The sequence below is a fragment of the Oculina patagonica genome, unplaced genomic scaffold (assembly GCF_052425735.1).
Source record: "Oculina patagonica isolate OP01 unplaced genomic scaffold, crgOcupat unplaced593, whole genome shotgun sequence".
In the NCBI taxonomy this organism is placed as follows: domain Eukaryota; kingdom Metazoa; phylum Cnidaria; class Anthozoa; order Scleractinia; family Oculinidae; genus Oculina; species Oculina patagonica.
In genome coordinates, this window is record NW_027558463.1 from 1 (window position 1) to 10,525 (window position 10,525).

Sequence of the window (10,525 nt, forward strand, 5' to 3'; positions counted from 1 at the left end):
AGTAATTGGACTGAGTGGAGTACAATTCAGGGAGTAATCGGGCGAGTCATTTCGAAATTGGCCGAGCGCGCAGCGCGAGGCCGATTTGAAATTACGAGCATGATTACTCCCTGAATTGTAGGACACGAGGTCCAATTACTAATTAATCGTGTCAATAACAAAATTCGAGGTTAGGAAGTCTTGAGGAACCTTTTCTGTGAGGAAAAGTCAAAGGTAAATTCAGTTGGTTGCACAAAAAGTTAGAAAACAGCAAGAAAAAACCCATTCAAATGCGCATGATTGACGCGCGGATGGCCTAGGTGTCCAATTACAGGTATCCAATTTGAAGTTGCTCAAATTGGATACCTGTAATTGGACACCCACGTGATCGCGCGCCGATTATGCGACAAATAGGCGCGCGCAGAACCAATCAAAAACGAGAATTTTGTTATAGATACGATTAATGGTAGAATTTCACTTGTAAAAGATTTATTAAATGAAGAGAAGAAGAAAATATTTATTGTTGCTTTAGAAATTTATTAAACTTGCAGCAACAATGTTATGGAGCTACAATAATAAATATCTTTCATTATCATCAATCAATAAGTAAAAAAATAACAGGCAATGGAAAAGAACAATCCTTAAACAAGAGCCTTAATTCACAGGCCATTCAGTACAAAATAAAAGCTTGCACCAAAGGACACGATCAAATTAGAAAAAAAATTATCAATTAAATAATATTTATTTATTAATTTTTTGTACCTTGTCATTTGGTACAATCAGGATAGCAGCAAATCCCTGAATAGCTGCTGCCACAACAGCATCAGATGTGTCATCTAATGACCATCTGAGAAGAAACAGGACTCCTGCATCAAGTAGCACTGACAGCACATCGCCATGGAGATGACCTTGAAATGCACCCATCTGATCCTAAACAAAACAAGTATCTTTGATATCACATAAAACAACCAAACTTAGCACTACCGGTAAGTGGTCTTGAAAAATAGACTAATTCCAAGACAGAAAAATTCTGACCGCCTTGATCACTTTGGTAGAGAAAAGTTGTCCTGAGTTCTTAGCCAGTTAGGTCTTCCTTATGTTCAGATAAATTATTAGAATCTGCTACTGAGTTCAAACCTTTTTCATCCCAAATGCTCAAATGCAGAAAATAGCATCTCAAAGAACTATTAATTAATTTTCCAGGGAGGATATATCCCAAATCCCCCTCTCTCAAAATTGGTGTGCGTAGTGCTATGGCCCAATTTTTGAAATTTACCCTGGTTTTGCCCATGTACACTGGATCTCTGCATTACACTTCACAATAAAGAAACTATAGCTGCAATATAAATACCTGTCTTATAATCCTGGCCAAAACTTGCAAAGCAAACACTCGCTGCTGTAAAAAGCTGCTTCTTGCCAGAACAAACAATTCCTCAAGGGTGTAACCAGGAGAGCTTGGGTCATCGCCATGGTGATGAAGGCCAAGGTATTCAGGGATGTCATCAGTTTTGGAGACTAGACAGCCATTGAAGTCAAAGCGTGCTTGGTTACCTTGCTATTGGAGTTATGAACAGAAAGATCTCTTAAACTCTTATACTCTCGCACTCAATGCAAGCAACACAAACACGCTTGTACATATATGACTGAATTTTGACTTGAGTTAGAAAAAGTCAATGTTATTAATATTTGCCTTGGGAGATTTTTTAGGGGAAGGGGTGGGATTATAATCAGAATTTTACAATACCTTACTCTCCACAGCTCTGGGTGCAGGGCAGTCTTTCATCCATTCAAGCTTTTCAGATTCCAAAGTGCCCATATGAAGCCATTTGTCAGAGACTTGCAGTTCTCCAATCTTTATTTTACCGTCAGACTGTTCTTCAAGTGGAATTTCTTGTCCATTTTCTTGTGTTATCATTTCAACATCGTCACTAAAGTGGACATGTTTCTCGTCATGGCCTGATTCAACTTGTACAGACGAGTTCTTTATGTCGTGACAACCAACTGCTTTTTCTTCCTCTGAACCAGCTTCTGTTGTCTTTTCTATGTTTCTCTGGCGCTGCGATGTCAAGAAGGCAAGAAGACTTGGATCTGAAGGGTGCAAATTAAAATTATAGTGATCACAAAATTATCTGAGGTTTTAAAGTTAACTGACTAAACACAAATTATGACAGATTAAACATGAATTATGACAAAATTAAAAACATAGTCTGTGGCTAGTCTGAAGCAGTGTTTCGTCCTGGCCAAGTAACACCTTTCTGCTTAGCAAACTCATTGAGCATCATGGTCAAAGTCCTGTCCACAAACAAAATGATGATGGTAATCTCATTTTATATTGTACAAGGATGGATGCTCACAAGATTGCTATGCAGAAAGGTCTCTAAGAGTCCCTTGGCTGGGACATGAAAACGCCACGACACACTAGCCACAAACTATGTAATTTGTCACTAGGAACTGTCAACTTCTACTGTCAACAAAACAAGTTGAATTGTACAGTTTTATATCCAGTGTATAGTACATTTATTTAATGAGAAAGCCAAGAAGTCCAATCTATCAGTCCTACATAAATTGTGGCCCTAAGGTACTGGAAAATCATGTTTACAAGATATTTAAGTTGTAATGGAAGGGACAGTTAATACCAGCTTTTATTTGGTGCATGTAAAATACAATACAATACAATACCTTCATTTAAACATGATTTAAACTTAATTTAAACTATACCAAGTGAAGCCTTTATCCTGGCTTGTTCCTCCAAAATTTCTTCTTGTGTCATGGATTCCAGTTTAGCTATGTTCTCATTGTGAATTTCTTCAACTTCTTTGTTCAGCAAGGATTTCTCGCCTGTATGTTGCACTAACCCCTTGCCAGAAATTAGGGTTGGCTTTGGAAATTCTGTTATACGTGTAGTTGAATCCAATTTGATAACCTTTGGTTTTTCTTCCGTCTTCTGTGAATCATCATTTTGTTTTGGGACACCAAATCTAACAGCTCCTGAGGCAGCAAACTGCTGAGCAAATAAACTCCTTCTGCCTTCAGAACTGGTTCCTTTTGTTGAGAGTGCCTGCTAATTACAAAAGAAAAAAAAAATTAATACCAGGTTACATAAATTTGTTCTACAAGATATCTGCCATGCAATATCGATCAGCACTTAGCATATGACAGCTCACATTGTTGGTGCACTCTGTACTAACAACACTTCTCATTTCTTACATTCTGTATTATATGATCAATACTGCCAAAACATTATCATCATGTTAATAGACAATTTCTTTCGTTTTAGTCTGTTATGTGTCCCCTTTTAGAAGGATTCTTTCCATTGGCTAGTTTTTTATGTTTTGACACAGAAATAAAGTTGTTATAATTGTTACTATCATCATCATCATCATCATCATCATTATTTTTACTATGAAAATATAATTATAATAAAATCTCTTGAACCTGTTCATCAATGTTTCCACGATGTAGAGCCATTGGAAATCCCCTTTCAGACACTCTAGGGGTTGTAAAACTTCTGTGGGGAACTTCTCTCTCCTATAACGTACAGTATGTTTAACAAGTTATTAAACAAATTACAGAGCAAGATACTTAATTATGACCTGAATTTGACAAGGGAACTGATCAATGGAATTTAGCATTTCTATGACATCATTGCCAAAACACTGTACTGCTAAAAACGTATACATGACTGTACAAATTCTTCAGACATTCTACTTAATTTTTAATTTTCATCTGTATATTTCTTTAAATTGTTAATTTTTGGTGACAAGTCCCCCTATTTATTATCCAGAAGCAAAGTGGAACTTTATAAACATTAGGCTCCCTTTTCCCTTAATTTCTTGTCTCATCATCGTATGCTTGCAATCTCAAGAGTAAGAATGTGATGAAAAATAGAATGAAGCTATGATCTTTTAGAGATATATCCACTCTTGCATCATGTCAAGTTTGATGAACTGTAAATTGCACGTCATAATTATTTTGATCACACTGACCTTAATCTGAGTGAGCACTGATGTAACATGTCTGTCATGAACTAAAAATAAAAATATACAGTCTTTGTGATTATCATTTGATACTGTGTCGTTCCACTTCCAACCAGGGTCCTTGTTCCACTTGCATAGTTAATTTTTGAACAAACCCCTCACCCAATAAATTGACAGCTGATAATAGTCTCAAACACGTGCAGGTACCAAATTCCAGACTTTAAAAACTTTACCCATGGATTTTTTTTATTTACCATTACAGCCATTACACCCAGGGGGGGGGGGGGGTACTGCGGCTTGTAAATGATGGGGATGATCGAAGGATTTTTTTGGGGTTAAAATTTTCGATTCCGGGATTTTTTTGGGTTGGAAATTTGGTAAGTATTTTTTTGGGTGACTTGATTTAAATAGGGGATTTTTTTGGGCATTAAAAACGAACTTAAGTGCCTCGGTGTGGCCTTGGCGTATTTATGGTATGATGAATAAACAAACACGAGCGTCAAATTTTTTATGATTTACTTTGTGTTATATTATTGCCCCTCCTGGCAATTTAGGGGTAATTTGACAAGGGAATTTTTTTTTTTTGGGGGGGGGGGGTTATTTTTGGTCCAGGGGTATTTTTGGGTAATGTCGGAAGACTTAGGGATTTTTTTGGGTCCTGAGTTTTTTCTCCATTCGATCATCCCCGTCATTTACAAGCCGGAGTACCCCCCCTGGGCCATTACATGTAAGTGTTTTATGGTTTAAATTTATCTTCGGTTCAAAAATTTTCAAAACCAGTTTGATTTTTATTTTTCATTGTCTCATAATAATTATCATAATAGTCAAAGAGAAACAAATATCAAACTAGTTTCAAAAATTGAAAATTGAATCCACTGTGCTAACCATAAGGCCTTGTCATCACCCAAGGTGTAGTGTAACAACTGATATTCAATATAATTATAAGTTATAGAAAAAAAACCTACTGTCTAGTAACTCTGCACCGTCCACATCTTCTTCATTTCTTTGTTCTGTAGTCTTTTAATAGAACAAAAACAAAACTGGCATTAGATCTGCAGTGTTGCTTTACTCATTATCCTCTGTTTGTCTTTGATTTGATGCAAAAAATAAGAAATTATAATGCACATAACTTGACAACAATCAACATGAATCAAGATAATTTGGTAAAGTGTCTGTGATACAAGACAATTGTTTTACTGCCATATATAATTGTGTGATGCAGTTGTCCCTTATAACACTTGCATATAATTTAATGATCTGATATGCTGTCTTCATGAACTGCTTGCATACATAATAGAAACAATTTATGGAGCAAGTTTAGTTTTACCTCAGCGTCTATTTAAATGAGATCACAACTATACATACATGAGCATCTTGACGTCTAGTTTTAAATCTTGACTTCTTTTTTGGTGGGAAACCAGGATCTAATCTGCTGGATGGTTGTACTGCTGGAAGACCTTGTTCCAAATAAAAAGAGGATAATGCATGAAAGTACAGTTACCAGGCGTTTTAAACATACATGTCCTGATGCAAACAGGATGATCAGTTTGCTACAAATATTCAAATGAGCATATCAACCAGAGCTGTAGCCAATGGCCTGTACAGTAACTTATCAAAAGTTTTTTTATAGGTCTACACTAAGGTCCTTCATTATTCTTTCCTAAAATAAGTCATCTGTATGCCAGTTCAAAGGCGCCGACTACGATCATATGCCAGTACCCCACGCAATTTTGAAGTCCACGGCTCCACGCCGAAGATCTTTGGACGTAATGCATGTATCAATGTTAAGCTGCTGGGGGGGGGGGGGGGAGGCCGGGCATAGGCCGGGCATTTGAACTTAGCTGAGACTTTCTGATCAAATGCCCAACCCCAGGGCATGTGTGGATGTTCAAAAGAGTCACTTAACTTCAATAAAATGTTGTAAGAAAGTCCGTTACAACGGTCAAAAGTCCCCACCAAAGGCAAACAATAGCTGTCAAATTCCCCGCCTATGCCCGGCCTCCCCCCCAGCGGCTTAACATTGATAGGTGCATAACCTATAAAGAATGCAGCCTGGCCCTAGGGGAAGGGGTACTACCTTAGAAACACAATATGGGTATGAGTCGTATGTGATGGGGTAGGGGTTTCCAGAAACATCAGAGCACCCCGACCCAAACTTTTCCAAGTATCCCCCCCCCCCCCCACCCTCGGCATCCTCCATCTCTGGGGTAAATTAATGATCAGCTGAAAAGCACAATGATTATGATGTAACCATACATAAACAGAACTGATAAAAGCAGCATAAACTCAGTTCCGGGCAAGATTTCCGCACAGCCCCATACATTAATTATGCATACAATCTTCTGATTGACTCGTTCTTTTCATGATTGCTGTTTGTGTATAGTGATAGTATGAAATAGTTGCATACATAATTAATGTATGGGGCTGTGCGGAAATCTTTCCCAGTTCCGTATTTAACCATTAGTGTTCTCTTGAAGTAATTTTTATTTAAACGTCAAATCTTACCCTCTAACGTAACGACATCCCTTTCTACTTGCGCTCCGCATGGTAACTCTCTTTTGTCCCCTGCGCTTGAGCTTCGAGGTTCCTCGGTTGGTGTATTCGACCGAACCACGGCTGCCGATGGGTTTAAACGACCAGCAAGGAATTGCTCTTGGAAACGAAGTAGATCGCTTTCAGTTTCTTTAGATTCGGGCCTAGAAAACATGGCTAAGTTCTTGCCTGTATTAGAGACGGCGAGAAATTTTGCACAAATCCTCCATGTTGATTTGGTTCGTAAAGCTTGGTAACCATACCATCTCTTAAAGAAAAGAAGATTGGGTACTAGCACCCCTGAAACAAAATGGCGGACGACTTGGAGGTTTTGCGGCAAGAGATTGAAAGAAAATCTTTAGAACTTGAATCAATGAAAAAACTATTAGCACTCAAGGTAAGTTGCCAAATAAAATAAAATAAATTAAACACAAGTAGAAGCATTAAATTAATAGAACTTTCTTTGCTTTATCAGGAAAAAGAGCGCAGATCTCCAAGTTCTAAGGCACCAGAGAAAAAAGAAAGATTGAATAACAGTGAGATTTTACGCTATAGCAGGCAGCTTATCTTACCAGAGATTGGTGTAAAAGGTATGCCTTTTGAAACATAACAGGTTTATTTTATCTTTATCTACATACAGAGTTGAAAAAACTGTTATGGCAGTTTGAGAAAGAGGCCTGCTTGATTAAATCCAAGGATTCTGACTTCATATATTTTTAATTGTCTTTTTTATATTTCTTTTTCATTAATAGTTATATGTTTTGTTAGTGTATTATTTAATGGCAGGTCCACACCAGCCTTTATGGTTGCCCTACGAGACCTGCCTTAACAAAAAGCTATGTATGTATGTATGTATGTATGTATGTATGTATGTATGTGTGTATGTGTGTGTGTGTGTGTGTGTGTGTGTGTGTCTGTCTGTATGTATGTATGTATGTATGTATGTATGTATGTATGTATGTATGTATGTATGTATGTATGTATGTATGTATGTATGTATGTATGTATGTATGTATGTATGTACTCATAAAAAGGAAGTGGAAGGCACAGTGACCTAATGGCGGGTTTACGTGTAAGACTCTAGATCGAGCGGTCCGGGTTGCCGAGGCACTGCTTTGTCTCCTTGGGCAAGACACTTTACTCTCACAGTGCCTCTCTCCAGCCAGGTGTATAAATGGGTACTGGCGAATTTAATTCGGGGGAGGGGGGAGGGGGGTGGGGGGAACCCTGTACTCTTATTTGCTTCATGCTACTGAAACCAAAATAAAACCTGGCCTGATGGGCCACTAGGCTCGAATGCAGACTTTAGCTACCCCTCATGAATAGGACATAACATAAATCTGTGATCTGAGAAAGAGTTCTTTTGAAAAACCTTACTCAGCTGATAGTTTCAATTTTGATACACATCTGATTTTTATTAATGTTGTGTTCTGATGACTTGCCCCACAGGACAGATAAAACTATGCAATGCTTCAATGCTGATTGTTGGTGCAGGTGGTCTTGGGTGTCCTGTGGCACAGTATCTGGCTGCCGCTGGAGTAGGTATGGAACAAGTGTATAAGAAGTTGGATTAGGTAGAGGTCAAAGGGCATAGGCAACTTGCTATAAAATAGAGATAAATATAAAATGGACTGGATATTTAGCCAAGTAAACAACTTACGACAAGCTAAGAGGTTCCTTTTCCAGTCAGTGGTCATTCATCTAGATGGTTGACCAGTGGGCCAGCTCTCCAGTGGTGCTCCAAAGCACATCACGATACACTGTGGCATGGCGCTTTAATCTAGTATGGTTTAAAAGTTCTTGTGGCATTCATCGTCAATCTCTAGTGGAGCTTCTTCCCCTCCCTACTCTTCTCCCTTTTTATCTTCTAATGATCCTTTCACTACCCAGGGTGCCAACGGGCAATAGAGGGCAGTCAGTCAGTCAGTCAGTCAGTTAGTCAGTCAGTCACTCAGTAAGTACTGGTAAGTCAGTCAGTCAATCATGATCAGTCAGTGCGGCACTCACTTAGCCAGTCAGTCAGTAGGTCGGTCAGTGGGTTGGTAAGTAAGCACCAATCCTAGAAGTATCACAGTGCCTAAAAAGGGCTTCAGGGATTTTGCCAACCATTGCTAGAGGCCAGGATAGTAGCAACTGGCTGTCCACAGTCCCTGATTTGCCAATCAGCCACCCTCAAATAGAAGCAGTCAGGTAATTGGTAGACATATTGTTTTATTAGATTACAATTTACAGACTGTACAGCTTACGTTTGTCTGTGTATTCTTGCAGGATGTATAGGTATCGTGGATTATGATACAGTTGAGATAAGCAATCTTCACAGACAAGTTCTTCATACAGAGAACAGAGTTAACATATCTAAATCAGAATCTATAAAAATACAATTGAACCAGTAAGTGGCTGTCTTGTGATTTAATTTACCGGTATTTAATTGGTTAATTGTTTTGTGATAATGATCACTGATCTTAATTCGATTAATTGACATTGCTTTATTAGGTTGAATTCCTCTGTTGTCTGTATACCATACTCCGTGCAGCTTACAAGCAGCAATGCCTTAGAAATAATTGAAAAATATCCTTTTTTAAACCAAAGTTGTTTTAAAAAGTCAGCTCATGTCTTAAAGTGCTACTATGATCAAATTTTTGATCTTCATATTTTTACATTGTCGTGAACAATTAGACTTTCTTACTCACCTTGCCAAATTTCAATCCATTACGAACATCACAAGTCGTTGTATTATAACATTTTTTTCCAGAGAATTTATGGCCGCCATTAATCAACCTTGTTCCAAGGCTTGGTTGCGAATAGGGAGAACATGACGTCAAAGGCTAAAATACCTCACGGGTTGAAATTAGAATAACAATCAGCATAGAAAATTGCACGAAAAACAAGCCCAAAGTTTTTGTTGCTTTTCGCGTGAGTTTCAATACATATTGTTATTATAATTTCAACCCGTGAGGTATTTTTAGCCTTTGACATCATTTTCTCCCTATTCGCAACCCAGCCTTGGAACAAGGTTGTTTAATGGCAGCCATAAAATATCGGAAATAAAGGTTAAAACAAAACTAAAAAAAAATATTGAAATCGAAAATTTGATCGTAGTAGCACTTTAAGTCACTGCATTAAGTCTTATGCTGGAAGGCATGCAAATGGTGGCCTTTAACTGATCACCTCCTCCAACTGCCACTAAAACTAAATACTTATTAATTCAGTTTTAGTACCATGTAAATAGCTTGTGAGTGTTGTTTGTAATAAAAGCGCAGTTAAAAAAAAAAGAAAAGTTTTTGGCAATAGGATTTCTGGGAACATTTGATAGGTAAATCCTGCATGTACATGTTGCAGTTCAAGGTACAGTTTGTTTTTGGAACCAGTGAAAATTTTTTGATCTGGACCCAGTTGTTTATAAGGTGGATTATCAAAATGCTATTTACTGGTCAAGATAAATCACTAAGTGTTGCATGGGATAGTGATCTAACCACTGAATAGTGTTCCCGTATTATTTTTTGTTCAATTAAGCGCCCACCTCGAATAAGCGCCTACCCTGAAAGTAGGAAAAGTTAATAAGCGCCCAGCCTCAAACAAGCGCCCACCCCCCACCACCTAAAAAAATGAAAAAAATGAAGTGCACGAGAGGAGTGAAATTGACTAAGTACTACCAAAAGACTACGGCAACCACGAAGACCGAGCTTTCTCAGTAATTTTCAGAAGCTTTCAATGAACTGTTAAAATTCAGCTTTTATACATCTTCACTGTTTGTTATTATTTACTGTTTTCTTGCAAGATAAGCGTACTACTTGCTAAAATTGGTGAAAATGTAATAAGTGCCCAGCCTCAAATAAGCACCCACCTTAAATAAGCGCCCACTCTCAAGGTCCAAAATTTAATAAGTGCCCATGGCGCTTAATCGAATAAATACGGTATCCACCCTTTAAACAATGGGACCTAGTACAAAACTTCAAACTGTAAAATGGACTGGCATCTCAGAGTGCATAGCAATACCAGCTCCTGGTAGCTTCGTGCTGTAGAATTAAATAGGAAAC

At 38.0% G+C, this 10,525-nt stretch overlaps 2 protein-coding genes across 2 annotated transcripts; one reads left to right on the top strand and one right to left on the bottom strand.

Moving 5' to 3' along the window:
- Positions 1-741: 741 nt before the first annotated feature.
- On the bottom strand, positions 742-6,723 carry LOC144640966 (RNA polymerase II-associated protein 1-like; the record flags this gene model as incomplete). The annotated part of the gene is made up of 9 exons (XM_078500028.1): positions 6,462-6,723; positions 5,322-5,413; positions 4,922-4,973; positions 3,966-4,006; positions 3,415-3,507; positions 2,698-3,037; positions 1,724-2,067; positions 1,331-1,534; positions 742-909 (listed from the first exon to the last, which is right to left on the bottom strand). Coding segments are annotated over exons 1-9 (1,536 nt in total), but the record flags the coding sequence as incomplete, so codon positions are not given.
- A 51-nt stretch (positions 6,724-6,774) lies between these two features.
- LOC144640965 (adenylyltransferase and sulfurtransferase MOCS3-like) lies at positions 6,775-9,089 on the top strand (the record flags this gene model as incomplete). Its single annotated transcript, XM_078500027.1, has 5 exons — positions 6,775-6,885; positions 6,964-7,078; positions 7,938-8,030; positions 8,757-8,877; positions 8,982-9,089. Coding segments are annotated over exons 1-5 (524 nt in total), but the record flags the coding sequence as incomplete, so codon positions are not given.
- Positions 9,090-10,525: the final 1,436 nt, after the last annotated feature.